Source organism: Onychostoma macrolepis, chromosome 05 (genome assembly GCF_012432095.1).
Source record: "Onychostoma macrolepis isolate SWU-2019 chromosome 05, ASM1243209v1, whole genome shotgun sequence".
Taxonomy (NCBI): Eukaryota; Metazoa; Chordata; class Actinopteri; order Cypriniformes; family Cyprinidae; genus Onychostoma; species Onychostoma macrolepis.
The window spans coordinates 29,206,061-29,233,237 of NC_081159.1; the positions used below are offsets into that span (position 1 = coordinate 29,206,061).

At 39.3% G+C, this 27,177-nt stretch overlaps 1 protein-coding gene across 1 annotated transcript in view; it reads right to left on the reverse strand.

The window, feature by feature from the left end:
• Positions 1 to 27,177, reverse strand: part of npr2 (natriuretic peptide receptor 2) — a 50,936-nt gene that overhangs the window by 6,539 nt on the left and 17,220 nt on the right. The window contains exons 8-17 of the mRNA XM_058775919.1: positions 22,774 to 22,894; positions 20,838 to 20,912; positions 19,029 to 19,106; positions 17,402 to 17,506; positions 16,956 to 17,027; positions 15,026 to 15,185; positions 14,746 to 14,901; positions 14,497 to 14,665; positions 3,268 to 3,414; positions 2,600 to 2,723 (exon numbers count right to left, since the gene is read on the reverse strand). Of these exons, the coding sequence (XP_058631902.1) occupies positions 2,600 to 2,723; positions 3,268 to 3,414; positions 14,497 to 14,665; positions 14,746 to 14,901; positions 15,026 to 15,185; positions 16,956 to 17,027; positions 17,402 to 17,506; positions 19,029 to 19,106; positions 20,838 to 20,912; positions 22,774 to 22,894 (1,207 nt within the window). The remainder of the gene's footprint in view (positions 1 to 2,599; positions 2,724 to 3,267; positions 3,415 to 14,496; positions 14,666 to 14,745; positions 14,902 to 15,025; positions 15,186 to 16,955; positions 17,028 to 17,401; positions 17,507 to 19,028; positions 19,107 to 20,837; positions 20,913 to 22,773; positions 22,895 to 27,177) is intronic.

Here is a 27,177-nt window from a genome sequence, read left to right on the forward strand (position 1 = left end):
GTGGAGTATATATATATATATATATAAACATCCGTTATGTGAAATAGCTTAAGGAGAGTACTAAATAAAATTAACATGCAATTTTCGTTTGCATGTTATATGCAATATATATATATATATATATATACACACATCTTTATTTCCACCATTTGCTTTTATTACAGCTGTCAACTTCTTAGAATAGTTCCACAGAACTTATGAACAGTACAGGGGAATGTTGTGCCATCTGCCAATTGCTTCAAAGGTGATCTTATGTATTTGTGTTTAAACCAATAAACTATAGAAAAGACAGCTCAGAAAAGTTGCATGCTCCTTTAAATTATGAGATATTGAAGGCAATACACTTGACAATAACCCCACTAACCCACTATCTATAATTAAAATACAAGTACTATGAAAGTGCTGGATTGAACGAATAGAGGATTTCTTTGAAATCAGCTATAATACAAAATATGGTCAAAATTCATTAGTGCGAATATTCAGATGAGACTTCTCTTATTCCAGAAGTGTTTTTTTTTCTTTTTTCCCACCTTTTTTAGGTATGATGAGAACCTGACAGAAATAGTTCTACATCTGTGCCCCCCTCCCCCTTTTGAATTAGTTCAAACAGAATGTATAATAAAAGTCTATTGTGTCTGCAGCTCTGCTATGTCTCATGAAGGTTAAACTAGATATGACTGCTGTGATGTGTTTCTGCTTGAACTCTCAATGGTTCCCTCAAATTAAAATACTTTCTCCCCCCAGCCCCATTCTCTACCCCCATCCCATCCCTGGATGTACGCCCAGAAAGAGGCCTTACAGAGACATATCTGCATACATAGATCAGAGAATATGATACATTAACCATGGAGGCATTATGAAACTTCATTATGAAGGTGTCATGCTATAAACCTAATCAATGAAACGTTGCTGGATTTTATATTTATATATTTGAACAGCTGTTGAACTGCAATCACCATGATGGTTCAGTTTAGTTGTGTGCATTTGGTCTAATTTCAGAGTAACTTTCCAAACTCAGTTGGTCTGTGAGTTCAGATGAGAAGTCTAAAAAAAATCTGTAACAATAGCCTCAAAGGTTTCATAATTTAAAAGAGCACACAACTATGTTTCAGGCATTAATCTAATCTCTCACACTGATTCCAGAATTCATGTTTTAGGTAAAATTAAACATATTTCAAGATTTATTACATGGGAAATTAAGGTTACAACTGCCTTTGCATTTGTAAATTAAATTAAAATCTCCTCTTTGCTAAACATTATGGATGTCTGGCACAAAATGTATTAATATACGATCATCAAGTAAGAATATATGACCATCTTGGGGCAAAACCTCAAAAGGTGATCGTCATGTCAAAATACATGGGAATGAGAGGAAAGGAATGCCTTTCTGTGACTCAGACCAAACAAGCACGCCGCAGTCTGTATCTCTGACATTATGAAGTTTAGATATGTTGCTTGCAAAAGAAATGATGCATAGTGCTTAAATAATCATAAAATATTGTAGGATAGTTGCATACTAAATATGGTTATGTTCACTCCAACCACAGATAAACAGATCAGACAAAATATGAAATATGTGCACTGATCATTCATTTAGTTGTTTTTGCTGTGTAAACATTCCCAGTGAAAAATGCCAGATCATGGCAGTGTACTACATCTTCCACAATCTATTCATAACCAACTTAACTCTCAGTGAATTACCTCTAAGATTGTTTTTTTTAAATATATATATTAAGGTTTAAATTAAATCTCAATACAATATAATTGGACTGTATTTTATTTGTCTTATGTAACATATTTCTGCTTTATTTTTTTTACATTTAAAAGAAATAATATGCCATAATTTCCAGAATAAATCATAAGTATTTAAATCATAAGGATTTTTTTTTTAATCATCTGAAACTAGCAGCGACTTAAATTTCAAACTAGCTTATATAATGCATTTAACATCAATCACACAAAACATGGACAAGGCACAAATTTATTTGTATAGCACATTTTCAACTCTACAGTAGTTTCAGTTAAAAAATAATAATTTAGGTTTGCTGTTGATAATAAATGTGTTTATAATGAATGCCACTATAATATATATTTGTTTAATTTTTGTTTGAGTGAAGGGAAATAAAATACAAATATTTATAATATAATATAATATAATGTAAAGATGGTAAAAAAAATCAGTGAAACTTAAAAAATGGCACATAGAAACAGAAATCACTATTTCAAAAAAAAAAAACATCAAATGTGAAGTGTAACATGGGAAATTCTGGGAATGTCAATTCATGGTTCTTCACTGTAAGTTATGCAATTAATTGTTCTTTTTCACTTCCAATCTGCAAATGTACGGTCAGATCTATTAGTTATTCAGCGTATATTGTACGGAAACTTACTGTGAACAATTAACAGATTTTTACTGTTGGTTTTCTACTGTCTTTTACCATTAAAATCACAATCATTTTTACAGTGTGTAATATAATATAATATATAATTTTTTATTAGTTTAGCATTGAAGATACATTGAACATCAAGTATTCAAAATCTAATTTAAACCTAGAAGTAATCAGAAAATGTTAGGATAATTAAAAATTAATATGCAGACCTGTAATGGTGTACTCTCAGCAGACATTGACGTGAAGCCCACTATGTCACTGAAATAGATGGTGACACTGTCAAAGGCTTCGGCCTGTACAGTCTCCCCACGCTTGAGCTGCTCCGCCACTGAACTGTGAGAAGAATTAGGTTATGATGTGAACCATGAAATTGTTTTCCATACACGAGTCCAAACACAATAGCGGACATGCAGTGGCAAACTGTCAGTTATTTTAATAATTCATAGATGAAAACAGAAAATAATTTCATTTAATAAATCCTTATCTAAAAACTAAACAAAGGTATAAAGAAATCGAAATCGAAAATCAAGATCACTTTTGAGATCAATTAGTATGATAATTAATTTAATTTCAGAATGAATGAGCTTGGTTAATTGCTAGCTATTCCCTTAGAGAATTTAGTACTCTATAATTAGTCAGCTTGTCTGCTTCTTCTTAACCCGATCTTAACAGTTCTCACCGCTTACATAATTGTATGAAAAACAGACTTTACTCAAAGAACAGTAAGCCAGTTTTAGATGAAAAATATGGTAGAAGTTGCGTCATATGCAAGTTATCTAGTAATAAGAGAACTCTTGAACTAATAGCTATCTCTTCCTCAATCTGCAATTAAAAGTTTGGAAACTGCATAGTAAATATTACACAACACATTTCTTACTGTGGAAGGATTTGGTAAAGAAGATTTTCGGCTTTCCGTTTCTCCTCGAGGTAGGCCTGTGTTCGCTCCTCTACCAGGTTCTCCAGATTATTGGCATATTGTTCCATTCTGGACAGCAGGTTATTGAGAATACTGGTGCTGCCTTCTCTGTTGAGAAAACAAACAAAAAAAACAAACATTAAGACACCTGCTCCAACACATGTGTAATTACAGCAGATATATATGATTATAATTACAGCAGACAGATTACAGTAGAAGATTGCATTTATGTGAAATCACTGGTAACCCATTAATAATTTAACAAGATGAACTGGAGAGATTGCAGCATATGACTGGATATGAAAAAAGCATGAGAATTGTTCTGAACACAGAAAACAGGAACATGTACTCAGTTCTGCACTTAAGAGCTATAATGCAGTGTAATTCATAAGGAGTATAGCATAGTTGCATCTTATGAGGCGGTAAAATGCAGCACTTATGATAAAGTGTGGTCGATTCTGGTTGAATCATGTGCTGCTGGTGTGTGGTTTGCTGAATCATATTGTTCTATTTAGAGGTCAGTGCTCACTCCTACATGAAGCACACTCATACAGACCTGCAGGGCTGCATTCATCTAATGAGCCACACTTCTCAGTACTTAATTTTTGAAGTTTAACCTTAGGCAATTGAAAATGAGGACAATATGGATATATTAATAATTAAATTAATATTAATGTAATATATAAATACTCTAAATTATATTAATACATTTAGTCACAGTAATAATAACAGGAAATAATATATTGCTCATATTTAGGGGAAGGTTTCCCCTTTAGGGAACTCGCACTGCATCAGAAATGCCTTGGGAATGTCTTTGCATGACCACGCTCTGAAGCACGTGTGAAATCAGTCCAATGGAATGGCAAGACATCACAGGTGGGGTGACGTAGAGACCAGGAAGCTGAAAAGTGCATCAGGTGTAAACAGTAGAAAAGAAGAAAGCTGGCAAACAGCGCTGGTAACACTTTATTTTAAGGTCTCTTAACTAGTTGCTTATTAGCATGCATATTACTAGAATATTAGCCATTTATTAGTAGTAATTAAGCACATATTAATGCCTTTTCTACATGACCTTATTCTACATCCCTAATCCTACCCAATACCTAAACTTAACAACTACCTTACTAACTATTAATGAGCAGCAAATTAGGAATTTATTGAGGGAAAAGTTGTAGTTAATAGTTAATAAGAGTTCCCTATTCTAAAGTGTTACCACAGCGCTTTACTTTGTGTGCTCCTCCCTGCCCCACTGGCAGGGATACGCATGATTTATGCGTTGTTAATCTCAGAGCAGGGTTGCGGCAGAGCGGTGGCTGCAGTCATGGGGGTCGCAAATGGATATGGTGGATGGATTGGAGATGGGCTTCTCCCTTTCTTTGCCCTCACCCACCAGAATTAGTGTTCTCTCTTTCAGGGATCAGAAGCCTGCTCCATGGTTTCTTCCCACCAGAGGGAGGGCTTGATGCATCACCTGTCTTCCTCTGAGGAAGTCGATGTGGTGGGCATCAACCAGGATGAGAATGAAGGCATGCTAGCCTAGTACATCCAGTATTAGGAGGTGCTGGAGGTAGTGACTGTACGGTGGCCAAGCTTAAGATTGACTGGCCCACCAAAAAGCATCATCCCAAGAGTAAGGTGGAAGAACGCTTCATGCAAATTATTCTAATATAGTGGGGCTGAGGAAGCAGGACTCTGGGGCAATGCCTCAGGTAGAGGAGATGCTTGCAGGCTATCTGTCCCCTGAGTTGGTCGAGCGCTCCTCAAGAACTTAATGGCTAGGTTGTTTCTGCCAATTGATTGGCCAGCTTCGAGAGAATAGTTTGCTGCGATAGCTGGCACATAAAATTTGAGTGTGGAAGGGGCGTGCCCATTGTCCAGAAACTCTTGCAAAAAAGTCAGCACATTGGACACGTCACAAGAACCCAGATCCAAGCTTTGTGCTGAACACCAGTCATGGAAGACTGACTATTTAAGGGCGTAAAGGCATCTCGTAGATGGTGCTCTAGCCTCTAAAATGGTGTTGTTAAGTCTCACTGGGACCTGCACACGCTCCTGTCGAGGGCCCAGACATGAAGGCTCCACAGCTCTAGCCAGGGGTGGGAAATCATGCCCTTTGTGTCCAAGAGAAGGTCCTTCCTCTGACTGAAACAGGCGAGGAGTTGTCCAGGGGGCCACAGCTCTGATACAGCGATGCGTTACCCTGATGTAAAACCATCCCAGGTGCCAGGCGTGGGATGGGACACAGGCTTTGATCACAGAGGAGGAGGATGTAAAAGTAAGCGTCTTTCAAATCCACTTGTCAGAAACCAGTCCTCGGGACATATTTGTGCAAGGATCTGTTTCAGAGTAACATCTTGAATGGCTGTCTCATAAGTGAGCGATGCCTGAGATGCCTGCCAGATGCCTGAGAATGTGTTTGTGGCTGCCATCTCTTTAGGGGACAAGGAAGCAGCGAGTTTCGTTGTCTCACACCGAAGTCTGAGTCACTCTGAATCACTAACTGAAACGGGTAACCTCGTTTTATGATAATTAGAACCCAGCTTGAAACATGTGGGATGGCTTCCCAGCCCGGAGCTGGATGGCAAGTGGTTCTATGTTTATGAATGGTTGTTTGCCGCAAGGGGGCGAGGAACTTACTTTCATGGTAATGAGAAGAGGAGAATAGCTCTTTTGAGTATGTGGGTCCACCATCACAGCAGTAGTTTGCTTGGGCTCGCGCTGAATGAGAAGGACCTGCCTAGCCTGAATAAAACCTCCATCGCTCAGTGTTGAACGGAAGGATGGAGAGCGTCAGCTTTCGTTGAGGGAGTTCCAGCCTCAGCAGGAACGGATCCTTTCCTTTTCCTCTCAAAAGTGCTTCACTAGACTCAATCTCGCAGTGAGAGCAACCTCAGCATGTGAAGCACGCGGGTCGGCATAAGATCACTTAAACCTGATTGCTCAACCCGTGATTTCGCCATTTCTTCCTCCGAGGCAGCTGAGAAAGGAGAAACTTGAGAGCGGGAGGGGTTGGGTCACCTTCATTGAAGAAGGCGATCTGCGAGTGAAGCAGGGACAGACTCATGCTTTCACAGTAAAAGCAGCCTGTCTGAACGAGCACAGCCTCAGCGGCGCACACACAAATGTGAAGCTGTCAGCGATACATAAACATTGGTGACAACATTCTACTCCGAGCAGCCTAGAAGGATTGAACCGCTCAATGTAACGAGGGGAGTTGATCCTTACATGTAAAACATACTGGTGAATCAAAGTGCTGGGGGAGAGTGATTACGCGGGACCTGTGTGAGCTCAGTGAGCGCATAGCCTCTGCGTGGGTGCCACCCAGAAAGGCGACGCACCCATTGTACCCTTCTACACAAGCTCCCTGCACGAGCTACACTGGCAATGCGCCATTTGCAATGCTAGGAAATTTCCTCAGAAACATGCTCTTTTACTGCGCCAGATAGCTGCAGGGGAAGGCTACTGGCTTCTTCATCTGCCGGGGCTCTTTCTATGGCTGAGCTTCTTCCTTTTTCTTCTTCGGCTTCTTGATAGCAGAGCCAGCGAAGAGATGATCTCGTTGCTGAAGGAGAAAATTCTGATGAAATGGTGCTCGGAAACAACTTATATAGAGGTCGGCTCTAGTCTTTCTGGCGGGCTAGAGCGCCATTGGTTTGTGCAGCTACATAAACGTGAACAAATCAGGCTTCAGTAACAGAGTAAACAGAAGTTTACCCATGTGTGTTCAACGCAATGGGAGAGACTGTTTGAAAGAGAAGTAAAAATTTTAAGTCACTGGAATAAGGCCATAAAACATACAGAACATTTGTTCACAAGACTTTTGAGAAGTGGATGTGGTAGACTAGAGTTTACAAAATAAGGTTAAAATCATCCTGCTCACTCATTCACAGAAAACTTTGTACGACATGTTTTGTGTTAGAAGTGCTACAGTATATGCAAGGGAGTGACAATGGCCATGAACATTTAGTGATTCACACCTGAGAGACAAGGGGCCCTTCCCTAATGGGCCATCAGTGTGACTGTGACTGTGAGGCAGGTAAGAAAGAATGTGAGGAGATTCCAATAATGGGGGATTTTATTATTTGCATTTATTTAGTAACATTATCATTTAACACATTATAATCAAAATACACACAGTGAAGGTCAAAGACACATTACTGAGCACTCTGACCTAAACACAGAGACTTGAACAGTCAGACACCTTTGTGCCATTGCTGACAACAGATTCTGTTCATGTTGAAACAAGTAAATACCTGATATTTATAAATACCTGATAAATACCAGAAGTATTTGTTGCTTCTTTCCATGGATTCAAGAAAAAAACAACAACCCCATCATCAGTAGTCATGGAGTTTATTTTACCATATTCATGTAGAATATCAGCCCAATGTAGTTGAACAGCTTCTGATGTTTGTACAGCACTCTCAGAGAAAAACAGTGAAGTCTTCAAGGTATCTGGTAACCAAAAAAAAAAAAAACATCTGCTAGCATGACATCAGGAGAAATTATATTATTAAATTAGCAATCACTAATGTTGCCCAAAAAAAAAAAAAAACATGATTTTGTAGTCATAAACACAAACATGCATTGTATGTATTATATAATACAAAATCATTTTATATCTGAGAAACTAAAATTATTGTTAAGCATGTTATAAACATCTACATGTATTCATGAACAGAGTATTTCATAGTAAATATTGGTCTAAACATTCTCAGACTCTAACATTCATAGTGTTACAGTGTAAACACTCATTTCCCCTTCAGGAACTCGAGCTGCGTCAAAACGCTATGGGAACGCCTTCAGCGTGACCGCGCTCTGAATCACGTGTGTAATCTGTCCAATGGACGGGCAAGATGTCACGGGCGGGGTGACGTAGCGACCAGGAAGCTTAAAAGCACGTGCGGTGGAACCGGCGTCAGCTTTCTGTCATTCAGCAAGCGCTCTGTGTATGTGTCTGTCGCTATTTGTTGTGAGTCTTATTTAGTGTTGTCTGTCCCACATAAAATAAGCTCCACAATGTCTAAGAAAGAGGCAAAGACAACAATGTGGCAGGGTTGAATGAGCGCGGTTATAGAACAATGCCCCGGGTCGAACAGACGCTCGCGAGCTATCTGTACCCTGGTGCGGCGTCTCTAAAGGCTCCGACCTTGCCCTCCAAGCCGCTGCGCACAACTTCAGCGCTGGTGGGCAAGGGGTGCGCGGCTGCAGGTCAGACTGGTGCGTGTCTGCAGACCATGGCAGTGTTACAGGCGTACCAAGCCGACCTGCTCAAAGAGCTAGTTGAGAGTGAGGAGGTGAAGTCTGACGACATCTCAGAGCTTCGCAGAACCGCTGATTAGAGTTCCAGGGCACAGCGGTCTCCAGCGAGCACTTCTCTCAGTTTCTTCCGCCTGGAAACGTAGCGGAGCTGAGAGGCTCACCACCCCTTCGGGGGACTCTAGAGCAGCTGCTTCGGGCTTCTCCTGCCGGTCCTCCACTTCTGCTTCAGGGCACCGAGCTAGCAGCTCTAAGTACACCAGAGGCCAGTCTCGAGAAACTGGTTCCCTTAGTAGACTATTTGGCAACGTGGAAACTACTGCCAAATGTGTCTCAATGGGTCCTGTGTACTGTAGAGAGAGGTTATCGCATTCAGTTTGGTGCTCCACCGCCGCCCGTCAATTGGGGTTACTCCCACGCTGGTGGGCCCTGAGCAGGCTCTGGTTATGGAACAGGAAGTAGACACTCTCTTGAGGAAGGAGGCCATCGAGGTGGTCCCTCCTCACGACAGGGAGTCCGGATTCTACAGCCGGTACTTCATAATTCCAAAGAAGGATGGAGGTTTGCGTCTCATTTTAGATCTGCATCAGTCATGCGACTGAAGTTCAAGATGCTCACTCTCAAACAGGTGGTGTCTCAGATCAGGTCCGAGGACTGGTTTGTCTCCATCCTTCCCACTCACAGGAAGTTCCTGAGGTTTGCTTTCGGGGGCAAAGCATACCAATATCGGGTTCATCCCTTCGGCCTTGCACTCTCACCCCGCACTCTCACAAAGTGTGTGGATGCTGCTCTGGCTCCTCTGCGACTCCAGAGCATCCGCATACTCAATTACATCGACGATTGGTTGATTCTAGCTCAATCGGAGCAAGTGGCGGTTCGGCATTGAGATGTCGTTCTTGCTCACATGAAAGAGCTGGGGTTCAGACTAAACACCAAGAAAAGTGTGCTTTCTCCAGTACAGAGAACCACTTATCTGGGCGTGGTGTGGGATTCTCTCGTGGCATATCAACTGCCTGGAGATGCTGGCCGTGTTTCAAGCACTGAAACACTTCCTCCCAGACCTAAGAGATCGCCATGTGTTGGTCTGCGTTCGCGCCCCTTGTACAAGCTGGTGCACCAGAGGCTTGTGTGGTCCCAGGACAGACTTCTCTCACTGAGGGCAGTCTACCTTCCTGGGCATCTCAATGTGGGAGCAAACATCCTGTTGAGGCAGGGGCCGAGGTCCGAGGTGGTGAAGCAGATATGGAGAGTGTTTGGCCAGGCTCAGGTGGACCTCTTTGCGACTCGGGAGACATCACAATGTCCCCTCTGGTACTCTCTGACTCCTCCAGTTCCACTGGGGCTGGATGCTATGGTACAGACTTGGCCGAGGCTTCGTCTGTATGCCTTTCCCCTGATCACTCTGCTCCCGGGAGTTCTGGAGAGAGTGCACCGGGAAGGAGTCCGTCTTCTACTAGTAGCCCCATTCTGGCCGGGCCGAGTATGGTTCTCGGACCCGATTTCTCTCCTCGACGGCTCTCCATGGGAGATTCCTGTCAGGAGGGATCTCTTCTCACAGGCGGGGGGCACCATCTTTCAACCCCGCCCGGAGTTGTGGAAGCTGTGGGTGTGGCCCCTGAGGGAGCACAACTCATAAGCTTCCGGTATCTCAACCGAGATTGTTGAGACCATCCTCCAGTCCAGAGCTCCCTCAACAAGGAAACTGTACGCCCTGAAGTGGAGATTCTTCACTTCATGGTGCGGAAGACAGCCAGCTTGACCCAGTCAACTGCCCAGTACAGTGCTGGAGTTCTTGCAGGCCTGTTTCTCCGCAGGGTTAACCCACTCCACCCTGAAGGTCTACGTGGCGGCTATAGCAGCCTACCACGCCCCTCTTGATGGCCAGTCAGTGGGTAGACACCCCCTAGTCACACGTTTCCTCCACAGTGCGCTGAGGCCTCCAGTATGGTCTCGTGTCCCTCCATGGGACCTGGCTGTGCTGCTAGAAGCTCTCTGTGGGCCTCCCTTCGAGCCTATTAAGGAGATATCTGATCGCCATCTCACTATCAAGACTACCTTCCTTCTGGCACTATCTTCTCTTAAGAGAGTTAGAGATCTGCAGGCCCTCTCAGTGGCCCCTTCCTGTCTCAACTTTGCGCCCGGTCTGGCCAAAGCTTTTCTGTACCCTTGAGCGGGGTATGTCCCTAAGGTCCCCTCCTCTACACCATGGCTTGTCGTACTCCAGGCCTTCTGTCCTCCACCCTTCAGAGAGCCCGACCAGCAGAAGCTTAATTGTATGTGTCCAGTGCGAGCACTGGACACATACGTCCACAGAGCTGCCCTGTGGAGAAGGGAGGACCAACTGCTAGTATGCTATGGTCCCCCTAAGAGAGGTCGTCCTGCTACAAAACAGACCCTCAGTCGGTGGATTGTGGATGCCATTTGCATAGCTTACAAGTCCTCTGATCTCTTCTCGCATTCTGGGGGTCAAGGCTCATTCAACTAGAAGTGTGGCGGCCTCCAGGGCCTTTTTGGCAGGTGTTTCGATGCAGGACATCTGCAACACTGGCAAGACCCCTGATATTCATCAGGTTCTATGGCCTAGATATGCGAGCCACTCCTGGCTCTTCTGTTCTCTCACCCTAGCTGTGCTCCATCCACACTAGGCAGGGATTTGAAAGTCTGGCGGCATGGGCACCTCGTTCCCATAGCGTTTCGACGCAGCTCGAGTTCCTGAAGCGGAACGTCTCAGGTTACACATGTAACCATGGTTCTCCGAAGGGAACGAAACGCTGCGTCTCAGGGCCATACTTCCGGCATCCCTGCGAGCACTAGCTTCATTCCTAGAAGCTGACGCTGGTTCCACCCCGCCCGTGACGTCTCGCTCGTACATTGGACAGATTACACATGTGATTCAGAGCGCGGTCACGCTGAAGGCGTTCCCAAAGTGTTTCGACACAGCGTCTCGTTCCCTTCGGGGAACCATGGTTACATGCATAACCTGAGACGATTACTTTTACATTGTATTGTTTTATATTTTATAGAGCATTAAAAAACATCCTGGTGTCATGAGACATTTAGATGCAATGAAATGACATTTCCATATGTTTCACTTGATTTCATACATGTAGTCAGGAATTTACAAAGAAGTTTAGGAAAAGTCTAACTAGTAAAATGTTACGTCACAATAACAACTAACGCAAGTAATAAAAAATGCCTTACTCATCAGAAATGATTTTCTCCATTGGCTCAAGCCGCGCCACGCTTCGCATCGCGTTCTTCTTCTGAGGTAAATTCTGGCTAATTCTTCTCAGCACATCTTCTTCCAAAAATGAAAAGTATCCTAGATGAATATTTCTGCTTTGTCTACGGAGGTGATGTGGGTGTTTACATATTTGCATGTCTCACGTGGATGATTATTGTAAGAATAGCACGTGCGCGTGGTCATGATCACATTAAAGATAATGAGCTCAGATGGGGAAAACTGTGCCTCGCGTTGGTTTCATAGAGATTACGTTATCTGAGAATATTTGTTTTCAATATGACTTGCATTCACACATAGACATTTCAAGCTTTCTATACATATACTTATCATGTCTGTGAGGCAAGTATTCACTGAGATTTAGGTTGTTTTATGTACGTGTCTGTGAAGAAAGTTGACAGAGACCGAGATGGCAGAGAGCGCACCCTGTTTGTTTTCTTTATTTCACAAAAGCACATTGTTTTGTTGTTATTATAACTATACACAAATAAAAGTAGACCATGTGCAGTTTCAAACGATGCCTTAAGGCCCTTTCACACAGGACGCGGAATGCGCTGCGCTATGAAACCCATTCATTTGCGCGCGCACCGCGGTCAAAGTTCAAAATAGTTAAACTTTTGCCGCTGCGCTCTGTGACGTTTCCCCGCGCGGCCAATAGAAACGGGGCATCCAAACAAGCGCCGAACTCAAAATGGATGAACAGCTGATTCTCTGTGTGTCTGAATTTCCAGAGCTATACGATACAAGTTTGCGGTCGTATAGGGACATTGGGAGAAAAGCTGTGTCATGGAGACACATTTCCATTCAAGTTGGCATGTCAGGTGTGTTTACATGTTTTGCTGCTGACCGAAAGGTGGAACAACAATCCAATGACTAGAAGTATAGAACTCTGCTAAAAATTTTGAAAACTCCGCCTACTTCGCTCTGGCGAGCATAGCGCAAATCGCCTTGTATCTGAAGGGCTGCGCTGAACCCAGCGGCAGGCGCAGCGCTTGTCGCGTCCTGTGTGAAAGGGCCTTTACTTTTATCTGTACAATCAAAAATGACAGAATATTTTTAGTTTATTTCACGGTCATCAAGAAAAAACATGCTATAGTGACGGTTATGTTCCGTTTTATCGGCTCTTAGTTGAAGCTCCCCAGCCCTTCCCGGTGCCTTCTCAGAACAGTTTGGTTTGGCTATGCGATTCAGTTCGGCTATGCGATTCAGTTCGGCAGACATCTGCCGAAGTTTAGTGGCATTCTGTTTTCCACAGTGCAAGTTGAGCCACTGTTCTTCGAGCAGGAATCCCGACCATTCTGGCGAAGGGCATGATAGAGCCTGCCCCCCTGGCCAAGAGGAAGAAAGGGTTTTACAGACCCTACTTCATCGTGTCCAAGAAAGGTGGGGGACCCTGAGGGTGCTGAACCAGGCCCTTCACAAGCTCCCGTTCAGAATGATGACCCTCAAGCACAAGTGCGACCCCTAGTGTCAATTTCGACACTTCAAACAAAATATTTTACAGCCATCTATGCAGTACCTTCTTTATTTTAAAGGGATAGTTCACCCAAAAATGATAATTATATAATGAATTACTCATCCTCACGTGGTTCCAAACCTGCAAAACCTTCGTTCATCTTTGTAACACAAATTAAGATATTTTTTATGAAATCCGAGAGCTCTTTGACCCTCCATAGACAGCAAGGGTAGTACCATGATCGAGGTCCAGAAAGATAGTAAAGAAAACTAAAACAACTTTATTCAACAATTCTTCACCTCCACGTCATCCTAGGGCACCATTTTGGAGAGTACATGATGCATGCGCGTCCTTTTCCTGCACGTAAACAACACATGCACGTGATGCTGCTTTCGCGGACAGAAAAATTTACCTTTTGGACCGTGATTGTAATAGTACCCTTGCTGTCAGGAGGGTCAGAGAGCTCTCGGATTTCATCAAAAATATCTTAATTTGTGTTCAAAAGATGAACAAAGGTTTTATGGGTTTAGAATGACATGAGAGTGAGTTATTAATGATATAATTTTAATTTTTGGGCGAACTATCCCTTTAATAAAAGTCTAGTTTCAATTAGATCCTCTCATCCTCGTTTTCCCTGACCCACAATGACATCACTGGAACAGTATTGAGTTTAGATGTAATTTATAGCAGTTCTCCTGCAGATGACTGCACAAGTCTGTCTCCTTGCAATGCACTATAGTTATTTACGATTACTCCAAAGCACTTGATCGACAACGATTTTCAGGTACTCCTCAAGTTAATATGCTTTTGCGAAGCAGCCTATAATTTTAAATTGGCCCGTACAATCCGTTCTGTGATCTACTTATGGCTTACCATGCTTTTGGGAAACAATGCCCTGGTTTATACTTAGATATCTGATATTTAAACTTCTCTAAACTCCAATCACTAACAGTCTAAAAATGTCAACAAGATCCATTTATATAATGAAGACTGGGCTTTAAGGTCCTCCTTTACATGAAACATACCAGGCTTTTTAGTGGAACTTTGTCAATGTCTGTCAAGTGCCCCTTTGGGGAATTAAACATAAAGCCTTCACTCGAATCAATAAAGGCTGTTTATCAATGAGCTGTCAGCTCTAGGACAGATGCTGAATTCTGTTCAAAGATACAATGCTGCTTCTACTTCATGTAAATATTACAAATCTAAGTAACGTGTGGCAGTGTGCAGTGCTTACTTGTTAAATTTTGCAATAAAGATCTTGATGTGGCTGAAGTCAGGCCTTTCGGCAGGGTCTTCAGCCCAACAGCCGTCCATTAAGATGGTCAGCTCCTCACAGTGCCTGCTGTTATCTGTGGTAGGTCTGAAGTATGGCTTCTGGCCATTCCGCACCTTCTGGATTATCTCTGTAACAAAACCAAACCAAACCCTTGTCAGTCTTGTGCAGCAAATCAGTTTAAATGTACTTGATCTTTGGGGCTTTTACCTTTGGGACTGAGATCCATGCCTTCAACATAAAATGGGCCGTTCCTTAGTGCTATCTCCTGTAGTATGATCCCAAAACTGTACACATCTCCTTTCTGGGTTCCTTGGGGCGGATACCTATCATATATCAGCAACTCTGGAGCCGACCATAGCTTTTCTGAAAAATCCGTTTGGTAAGCAGTCACTAAGTCTGGTCACATTAGTGATTTTATCAGCACTGCATGGGCAAAAGTCAACTGATGCTTCATGCATCAAAACAGAAAACTTCAATAGATTCTTACTTGCGTACAGTGCATGTGAGTCTTCATTTTCACAACACAAACGGAAGCTTGCCAGACCATAATCTGCGATTTTCAAAACGAATCGGCTATCCACCACACAATTAGATGATTTCAGATTGCCATGGGAGCCAATGTAACTGTTATGCAGATAATTCATTCCCTGGGAGCACAAGCATTAAAGAGAACATTATGTCTTTACCCACAGTTTATGGGGCAAATAGAATAGAATACAAATTTTATGTTAAATGTGTATTCCATATTATATTTCTTAATAATACTTCCTTGTACGCTTAAAGCTTTAAGAAAATTACTGGGTTGACAGAAGCCAGATAACATATTTCATGATTACCTTTGGAAGACATAATAGAGAAATAAAGATTAAAGTTTATTGTCTTTCACATTAAACAGCAACTGTATTTAATTTAATACATACATAAACTATATTATATACTGTATATATATATATATATATATATATTTTAGTGCTGTCAATCGATTAAAAAATTTAATTGCGTTAATCACAGTCACGGGCTGTGATTAATCATGATTAATCACAAATTTAAAATACTAGGATTTACCTGTAAATGTGTTGAAAAAGAAATGCATGAAACTAGTTTAAGGAAACAGAACCTTTCACACTTCCGCCAGGTATGAGACATAATCCTTATTATTCTTTTATCATTATTCTTTTGTTTTTATTCAGCCATTATCAGTCTTTATACTGGCAATAAAACGTTTACCAAGCCACATCCTTCAATCCCATTATCTATTATCAAAAGTATTTCTAAATAAATACAAAAAAACATTTTCTTGCGACCTTATGAAGTATTATGACAAAATGTATTATGAAGAAGAATTGGACCTGTTCTGCAGCTGCATTAGAGCTAACATTAGCATCATGCTACATAAGACAATTTATGAGATTAATAGTATCTATTTTAATTTTTATTTGTCTATATACACTTTGAGCGGCCGCGGTACATTAAAAAAGTAGCCCAAAAAAAACGCAAACCACGGCTCTGTAATTTTTTCCCGCGACTGTATTTTCAAAATAGTCCACTTGTGCCGTTACCCTGGCAACACTGGTTCGCTGCACCCTCATCACACAATGATAGATAACCTTCCGATGATGGGAAGAAGTTGGGGTAACCTTATCAAACGATTAATCTGCGTTAAAAAAATATTAACGCTTTAAATTTTTTTGATTAATCGCATGCGTTAACGCGTTAACGTTGGCACCCCTAATATATATATATATATATATATATATTATATATAATATTTAATGCATATATAAACTATATATATATTTAATACTCAGGATCAACAACTTAAGGCAAGTATGTCTGTCAGCCATAAATTCAGGTGGCCTTGGCCTACTAAATTCAGACAAGTTCTATTTTTAAATCAAACAATGCTTTTAAAGCATTTTTCCATCTTAAAAGCCAAAATATGTTTTGTGCATTTAAGCGACAGTTTACTTTGTCGTAGTTGCAGGCCAGTTTTCCAGCAAAAGCCAAATGCTTTTATGTGCCTGGGCTCTCACGTACCTTTGACACTGAACAGAAGATTGGTTTACTTTAATGGAGGGAGAATTTAGAGAGAAATTATTTTCATATATCTTTTCCATGCTATCTTTGATGCCAGGATATTTTCTTTTACTAATGAGGCTCCTCTCAGAAAAGCAAATAATCAAACCAACACTGCTTTATGATTCTGTTTCCCATCTGGCTTTTTCAACAATACATTAGACATTTTAAAAGGCACACCATATTTACTGGATTACAAAAGTATTGTTTTTAATTTATAATGTTTTTAGTACCAGAACACATTTGACTAAACTAAACAATATATTAAAAATATGTGTGAATGAATAGGGCTGATGTATGTTCTGTATGCACATTAGCACGTTATTAGTATTCTCACAAACCTTCACAATGTCATTAATCAGTGAGTATCGAAACATCCAGTCCAGGTTGATGCTCTCATTTTCAAGGATGTCCTGTAAAAGAACAAACTGAAATTCAACACAGCAAAACATCTGAATATACAGACTTCATTTTTGTACAAGCAAATGATTATATATATATATATATATATATATATACATAAACCAAATAAATTGTGATGTGTTAATATCTTGTGTGAATGTTTTATACATAATTACAAGTATGATCATAACAAACAAGGTCATTAATATGGAAATGAAGGAATTGTAATAGAGACAAATGTACAGTTGCCTACTTCCCAGAAATGGACAAAACAAAATGCATTGAATGTCATCCTTTTAATAAACAATTCACACTGCCTGCGATCACATAGTAATACTAATAAATAATTAACAATAATGTTGTTGGTTAACTTGAGGGTATTTACCTGTAGACTTCCCCTGGGGCAATACTCTGTCACAATGCAGATGTTTGGCGGATCGATACAAGCGCCAATAAACCTCGTCAAATGGTTGAACTGCACATCTCTCATCTATTAGTAACAACAAAATGAGTTCTGAATTATAATCTGTATGATGCTTGACAAAATTTCACTCATTCTGAAAATCTAAAACACCATGGCTAACAATAAAATAAAATAAATGTTTTTCAAGTTTCCTCAACGTTTTTTTTTTCTTCAGACCATGTCTATAACAGCGTGGCAAAACATTTACATCATGGAGCTACAGTGAGTGGCAAAATCTATATGAGGTCATGTAAACTTTTCTTAGCATAACTTTTGACCTCCATACCACTGAGGGCAAATGTCAGTGGGAACGAAGAAGGAAGTTTCCACTGCCCCATCCTTACATCCCACCCCCATTTGTCTTTGACTGGCCATTTATTTCACTTTGTCCCGACAGCTAATCAGACCCCCAGGGCTACGGTCTGCAGGGATGACACTTCAGGGATGACTGCTGTTTTACCACACATTCGCCAAGCCATGCAGCCCCTCACATTTCCCATCAAAGTTGAGCAGGTTAGAACTGGCCACAAGTCAGCTGGTGTTATCAGCTTTCCTTCAGAATAAGGCCATCATAATAAACTTAGGCTTCAAATAAGCCTGTTATGGTAAGCATGGACTCACTGCATGTTTTTTTTTGTTTTTTGTTTTTTTTTAGGCTCAGACTCAATCACGGTGGTCTCAGATAGACAGAAAGAACAGATTTGGCCTATGACCATAATAGTATACAACAATATCATTCCTACTATGCATAGTGTGTGAATTTTCTGTATGCACAGAATACCCTAGATGTCCAAAAAGTATAGAGAGCACTATTACTGTTTACTGAGAACAAAGTAGTACTGTATCCCACAATGCAATGTACTCAACTTTGTATTGACCTTCCATACCCAGTGTGACAAAAGAACTGTAGCCAATTTCAGCCATGATTTGGTTTGTGATGGTTTGTGGTGGGCTGTGTGGTTTATCAGAAATTATCTGTGTGAATGTATAAGAGTGTAGCGGTGATGCTTTTGAAGGGGATGAATAAAATAAAATAAAAAAAACATTACTTTAGAAAACATACAAACTAACTGCTAAAGCCATAAAAATGTGTGTGTGTGGGGTGTTTAGGTAAAAATTCATATCACAGTTATAGTGGCTGTTGGGCTAGTTGATGACTGTGACCAATAGTTACTATATATATCATTCAGATTTTAAAAAATTGTGTTCTACTTTATTTCTTTAACAACCATTTCCTGACAATGTCTAAAGTCAGTACATCCTTTCCAAAACACCTTGTAGAAACCCTTTCGACGGCCTCATATTGGCTTCCCAGCCCCCTCCTGCATGTGTGTGTATTTATGTGTGTAGAAAAGGGGGAGGGTGGGTATGGGTTTTAACCACCTTGAGCAGCAAGGCTGTCAAGTGGGGTCATAAACGATGGTCTAAACACATACATGACATGCATACCTTGTCTTCTTTTCTAAAATAAAGACACATATTGATGCAAACAGGGATTTAACAAAAGACATACACTGAACTTCTCTTGTGATTTAATGTGTTCTCTTACATGCTTCAGTTCAAACAGCACTTGTCTGGTGAGCTCAATCCTCTTCTTGTTCACATGTTTGATAGCCACCAGGTTGCCCTGTTGTGAAAGGAAATAAGTATTAAAGATAATAAGATCTGAAAGGTAATAATAAACTGCCATGATGGAAAATTTACAGTATATCATTTATCATCTTCTTGTAGTCTTATAGCTGGATCTCAAAACATTATTGCTCAGAGGTGCTCTTTCATAGCTGATGAGACAAAATGAAGCTTTAAGTCATTTATTTTTGCATTTTAGGGAGAACATCTGAGGCAAAGTTACTTGAATGAAAGGTCAATGAAACTGAGAACTCCATTAAGGCTCCTGAGCTATAAAATAACCTTGGAGCAATAAAAAAATTCTACTTTGTATGTGAACAAAGTAAAATGATCTCTTTGACCGTCTATACTGATACTGAAATAATGGAATGCAAAACAATGAATTTGTTCCTTTGCTTTGTCCTTGTCAATGGCCACAGTGACAGCAAAAATATTCAGCTGGCTCAGTGGACATTTGATGCCTCAGTGTCCTTTTTAGCTTACACTGTGGGACAAAGAGGTGACAGTGACTTCTTTGTTTATACAATGTACATAAATATTTCACATTTCCTGATATTTAAAGCTTTCAGAGAAGTCCTCTAATAGTTCTTGGTTGGTGACCAACCAAATATATTTTATTTTGTTTTCAGACATGGGCTACGTTCCAAAAACTAGTGGGCTGCCTACCTAGACAACAGGTAACAAAAATGTGCTGCCATATTACATTGCTCTCTGGAGTACTTAACTGTGATTGGTCAGTAATGGCAGTCTGCAGTCTATATTCTTCGATAACGACACTACACTGTATAACTGACAAAATATTAACAAAATAACAGGTACAATAATGTACAGTCTTGCCACTTACTACACAGCTTTTCACCACATAAATAATTATGGGGACAAGAGATATTCATTGTCAGTCGCAATATTCTGTGTGTTATTCCCCCAAAACAACCGTCGTCATTAGCAATGCCAAATAACACACCGCTCATCTGGACATTTGAGGCTGGCACTTCTTTCACGTCTATCATATTACACCACCATGCTGTCTCTTATTTCATTCAAACTCAACTGCTATCATCTTGCGCCTCACTTAACATAACATTTTATGTCCTCGTCATTAATTATGTGGAGAAAAGCTGTGTAATTAGTGATACAGCTGTGCATTATGCCTTAAATGTCTGTCTTATCTGAACTTTTGTCTAGTCTCAAAGCTTTGTTAGGAATAGTTTTTCTTTGCAATAGCCTTGCATTTAAAGAGCTATTAAAATATTTCAACACAAATCAAATTTCATGTCTCATTGTTTACTTCTGAAGTCACAAGGGAAAATGTATTCAGCCGGTTGCTATCACAGAATAAACCAATTCGGAGTCAGGGTGTATTCAGCGATAACAACCAGCAGGATGTACATTATCCATTACTTATACAATATTACTATGTTATTATATATATTACATTATTAGATCAACGAAGGTGTCATGAAGCTTAATTACAAAAAAATTCTATAATACACCTGTACACAGCAAAGTCTTTTTCCTCCAGCTTATTTTACAGCCATTTTAACATTTGTGATCCAATTATTGCAGCATAGCACACATAGCAATGAGGATCGACTTTAGAAGCTGCATTAAAGTGTGATCTTAAAGCAACACATTGAGTTGGTAGTGCACCCACTCTCCATTTCTCCAGTGAATACACATGTGTGTGGGTGTGCAGCAGAGGGAGAATGTCAGAAGAACTCAGGCGCACCTTAAAATAGCCTGTTTTTGCAAATAGCTGATATTTTCCATGCGCTGTTATCAAGGACCCATAGCTGGAACCTCTCTGAAAAGGAAATACAGAGAGAATGCAATACTAACACGCATTTAAGACAAAGTAAATTCATTATGCACATCAGAGAAGAAAACATGTATAAGGTGGGCTCCAAAAGTCTGAGACAACAATTTCTGTTATTTAGATTTGATACAATATTGTTTGTTGCAAATTATATTATCAGCATAGGATTTGGAGTGAAAAGTTTAATTTTGTTCAAATTTAATTGTTAAAATGAACAATTGCCTCCTTTTGTATACAGCTCACATGGTCAGTGTCACAGTTTGTCACAAATTTGATTAATCTAAAAACAGTTCATTTTAATCATTTTAAGATTAATATTTCATCATTTCACAAAACTTAATTTAAATTTTACTTCTAGGTTTAATGGAAAAAAATCCTGGTACTTTTGGGCTCTACTATAGTTTTAGATGACTAAAATATACAAGAAATATATCTGAAGGTGCATTTTAATTCTTCACACCAAAAGTTTTTTCCAAAGACTCTGAAAATGGACATTAGCTTGATTGAGTTAAAGTGGCACTCATTAATATACAGAATAAAAAAAGAAAAACATTGAACATTTAAGAATTAGACATTTTTGTACGAGGAGAAGAAAAGCATTAAAAGCTTCATTTAAATAACATCAGGGGAGTAGAATGAATCATACATTCAGTCCAATGATGTGGAACAAATTTGGAAAGGGATTCTGAAATGTGTAATACTGTATACGGCGGTCTGGAAAATGCATTGGCCTTCAAAACGCATGTTCCAAGTATGAGGCCAAAAGAACCTAATAAAAACCACTGTATATGTGTTTGTTTGTGTGTGTGCATGTGTGTGTGTTTACTAAGAAAACAATAAGTCTGCTAATAATCCACAGCAGATCATGATACATGATGTGTTTTGAGTAGGAGACCACGCAGTCAAACTGGAGCAAAGTGTTTAATACGAGTCTGCTACTATAAAACTGAAGAATGTGCAATGTGTCAAGAATGCATAAACTATAAAGATTTTGGGTTACATTTTATTTCGATAGTCCACTTTAGACATTCTACTAACTATAAGTAACTTTGTAACTACATGTCAAGTACATGTGAACTAATTCTCATTAATTTGCAACTACATGTCTACTAACTCTCAGTAGGGTAGGTTTAGAGTTAGTAGAATAAGTTGACATATACTTGCGAAGTTTCTCATATGTTGTGGACCCATCGAAATAAAGTGTTAGAAGATATTAAGCAGACAGTCTACTAATACTCTAATGACTGCTAGTTGACATGTAGTTGCAAAGTTACTTACTGTTAGTAGAATGTCTAAAGTGGACTATCGAAATAAAGTGGTACCAGATTTTGATTTCTGATCTGTGTCTAGTTTATTCCAAATTTATTGAAATATTACAGGGTATTAAACCCATGAACTGTTTTGGCAGATTGTAAATAGGAGCAAACCTGTGAGCTTGTCATGAATTTGATTATTCTCTATTTTAAAGAGGAAGAGAATTCAGATGAACTAAATCAGGCTACCTTTTGTGACCAGCTAACTGACTAAGGAATCATTGTAATTCCCAAGGAATGCCGTTTTAAATGGATATGGCAAAACAGTGCCAGGAATTACAGCCAAGTACAAACAGGCATTTTTATGAGATAAATTAAAACCATATGGACATGGGCTGAAACAGGAGGAAACCTCTTTTATTCAACGTTGTTTATACAAAAACAGAAACTCAAAGACATTTCGTCTTTTAAATATAGATTTGATCCTTGCTCTTTTCAAATGAATTTTAGATTTGTTTTAGAGGTGGCCAGCCGGAAAACAGATCAGTTTTATGCAGCTTTATCCAAAGTATGAGAATACCAGAGAGCACTTGTACCTGGGAAAGAGTGAGACGGCTGCCTGCACGTTTGTGATATTTGTTGGGACTTTCAAACTGCAGTTCCTCCCACCGTATCCTCCAAAGCATCCCAGCTAACTCTTTCTCCAACTTTAGTTTCCTAGAAAAGAGCAGATCGAATTAAAGCAATGGACGACCAGTGCAAATAGAAAACCGTGTTTTGCCAACAATAGATGCTGAACTGATTTTTCATTTTCCAGTGTTATTATGCGGGTGCAAAGGTTTTCTGAGTGGTTTTTATGTTGTTATATGGTTGCTAAAGTCTTCAGAGTGGTTGCTAAGGAATTGCTATGTGGTTGCTAGGGTGTTCTTGATGGTTGCTTATGCTTGATGATTTTCTTTGTCCCATGCCAAAAGATCCCACTCTCAGGTCTCCATGATAATATGGTCTCTAGATGTGGCTCAAATCGTTCCCATCGTATCTGTGGGATTGTGTGTGTGTGTGTTTTAATATAAGCTGCTGGATTTGAGATTTTGGATCTTGTCTGTACATCACAAACGGCGCAGGATGAGCGACAGGCTGAAGTTTAATACTTTGGGTTGGGGTTTTGAAAAAGAATAGTAAGAGTGATATGTGCCTTTGTAAGCACCGTGAAAATGTTTTGGAAATACCATTTCATTTTGCACAATTACTTTAAATAACCCTTACACTAAAAGGTAAGATAACCGGAGGTAAGATAAAAATTTAAGGTGGAAACAATTTTTGCAGCAGACTGAGTTGAAGTTTGATGGGGCGATAAAATGTGAGCCAATCTTGGGGTCACTGATGTCGTGCCCTTTCCAGCATATTATTTTTAAACGCAAGTAAACCAAGCAGTTCAGCCAGCCATGTGGATAAATACATGGGCAACTTCCAAGTGAATCAACACATCTGGAAGAGCTCTCTGAGGACCTGCTATTTCTCAACAGCATCTATTCACAGCAAAGATTGCCTTTTTTATTACAAATCAATCTCTGAATGTTTCATGGATGTGGTCTGAGAGTTGCGAAAGGAGGATATCAATGAAGAGAATCGTAATTAAGTTTCAGAGCACTCAAAACAAAGTACAAGAAAATAAAGCAACCCCCACACATTCCACTACAATCTAAAAGGTGTAAAACACTTCCAGATGGCAGAGTGTAAGTACTGCAGCGTCTGCATTTCAACAGGGTTTTACTCGATTTAAGAGCCACCCTGGTAAGCCCCAAACATGCACCTTTATTTGTTTTTGTGGAACAGAATTTGGAGGCAGAGGTGGAAAAAACCTCTGCAGGATCTTTATATTAAAGAGCCAGGGTCAAAAATTTATGCTCAGCTGTTTGTCAAAGGGAAAATCCTTGTTCTACAATGCTGAAATTCTTTGAAGCGTCGACTGAAGGGAACATCGTAGATTGGAAACTGTTTGGATTGAATGGCCATAAATAGTTGGTTTTACAGCACAGCAGTAGAAATATCCCGAATAAGCCATATAATAATGTATAGGAAAGTGGGTGCAAACAGCATGTTTCTATTTTGAAAGCGTGTTGCTTCATATTTGATGTGGTAAGAGCGTGTGTAGCTCTTAGGAATATTACATTTTCACATTTAAGCTGTTTTTCTACCAACATCGCTCACTGCAAGTGTATCTGTGGCAGTTTGTTTTTAACTTTCTTTCAGAATGTGCACGCTAGTTTTTTACAAAAGTAGTCCATCTCACTAGTGTGCTACATTCTAACTGTAATCATATAATTTCATATAATCAATATCACTAATACAAACACTAATAACTCAAGCAAACAATCATACAATCAAGGTCATTGATTATTTCTCCTTTGACACTGCTTTCAAATCTCTTTAACATATATACAGTATTTCATATATAGGCTATATACACTGTAATATATATATATATATATATTACAGTGAATAATGACTTAATTTTCCTCTGTTCCTTGAGTTCCACAAAGTATTTAAAATATATATATATATATATTATTGTAGTACTTCAAAAGACTAAACAGAAATATAATCGCACAATTCATATTCATTCAGTTCATTTTTGGTGTCATGTTTGGAGCTGGATCCACCCAGGGCTCCCATCCAATGTCATTGTTTAGGGGGGGGGGGAAGCAGCTCCTTTCTTAAAAATATTTTTTTGCATTTTTTAAATTTAATTTAATAACCTTTCCTTTAAAAGTTTGCTTTTAAGGCTCTCAGTCACGTTCAACCACAATATTTATATTGACATTGTGAGATATAAAGGTTTTGCCAAATACATAATAAATATAGACTGAAACATCCTGTGGTTAATATTTAGCTAAAATAATTAATTGTAGTAATTAATAGAACACGTTACATCAAAATATGTTTTCAGGCCAAGGCAATATGTCATATTAATTACAGGACACAAGTCCTATTTGGTCATGGCTTCCATGTAAAAAACCATCAATGGTTCTTCTTATTTGCACCAGCATGGCGCCTTTCCTGCTAAATGTTACATTCTTAGTTATATCCATACCTTTGCCAACAGTTACTACTGTAGCACCAAGGTTAGACAATGTTTCATTAATAATTGACATTCAAAAATACATTCTTGGTAGAACATGGTAGGAGTGCCATGAATTTGATTTCCAAAAAAATGCATTCAATGTATATTACTTCTGATAAAATAATCTGCCAAATGTATTAATGTGAGGTTAACATCTATGATATTTCCTTTCAAAAAATCAAGCAGACAATTCGAGAGCAAGCAGCATAGCACTTCCATTGCTCTTGTTACAAAGCTTCATCATAGCAGAATGATGTCAATCAGCTTATATTCTTACTTGATACATGCTATGTGTGAGTGGGTGTCCTTAAACATAATTTCCATTTTAGAGACATTTTGAACCAAGTTCAGATGAGAATGACAAGTCCAAGAATAAGTCTACCTCTGCTGCAACTGCAGTATTTATTCTAGTAGCCGTGAGGAGCTAACATCAATATTTGTCTCATAGTGTTGACTAAACTGGACATGAGCCCATTTATATAACCCACGAGTCAGCTTCTACAATTCCCTTTTCCACAAGGTGTCGTTCCAGACTATTCAGTAGTATCCGCTGATTTTAGAAAAAAAAGGGAATGCGTTAAAATTGTAGACTGTTTTAACAGACCTTACGGAATGAAGAAAATTGAAAGAAAAATAAAAGGAAAAGTATATATCTACACGCACAAGACTTCACAAAAGATTTTGTTTTTTGACTAGGGCTGCCCCCTGATAGTCGACTAGAAGAGGCTTAGTCGATCAAAATTTCATTAGTTGCTAAATCGCAGAAAAAATCCACAGGAAGTGGTGAAGTCACAAAGTCTGTGACGGACAGATGGTCTAATGTGGTAATTACAGTACATCAGTCAGAACATCCAAATGTTCATTTCGATCATCCACCTCAAATGTGGCTTATCATCTGAATCATGTTAAAGTAGCAGCACCATTACATGGCCGCTAGCTCTAACATTAACCTAGAAAAATGTCCATAATTAAAGTGTTTGTGCAGAGTGTGGAAGCTGAACAGTAGCGCGCTCACTGCATGACAGCTAACTTGGAGGCGCTGGTGCGATCATTTCGGTTGATCAATACAGTAAACATATATCAGTGAATTATTATAATGTTAAGGCAGTCTTCTTGCTGTTTTTTTCCTGACGCATTCATAATCATTACTTCTGCCGGTGCACTGTGGCAAGCTTTATGAATGCGCTTGAGCACTGACAGGCTATAGGCAGTTAAAGGACAATATGGTTCATTAATATAAACGTGTGATTAGTTGACTAATCGCTTAAAATGAACGACTACCAGTTGACCAGAAAAATCTTTAGTTGAGAGCAGGCCTAGTTTTTGACACGTGTATGTGTGAGTGGAGTATATGCACACCTGAGAAGCGTGACTTAAATAAAAATTTACATTCTGCTTGAAACACCATGTTTTCACTGATTTAAATTCAAGTAGAGTTGTGGATTTGTTTAGGCTATACATTTTTGCACTAAATAAGTAAAACTGACATACTATGTGATGCATGCAGTTACAAAATTACAAAACCAAACCACCCCCTATTCACTTAGAAGACGCTTTAATCTATAGTGACTTACTCATAAGCGCTAATAATATCAATTATATGAAAGCAGACTATAAACAGGGTTTTCTATGAATTCTTTTCTAATTGTGTCTGTCTGTATATTATTCCACCCTTAAGACTAAATACTATAGATCTTAAACAAGTCAAAGTACATTTAAAGTAAAATTATTCACCAACTTAAATTGTTTGGTTGTTGTTGTTGGTTGTTTGCTTTTTTTTTACTTCTATGATTTATAATTATTATTATTATTAATATTATTATTATTATTATATAGGGATACATCAATGTTGTTAACTGATAACTGCAGACATTTA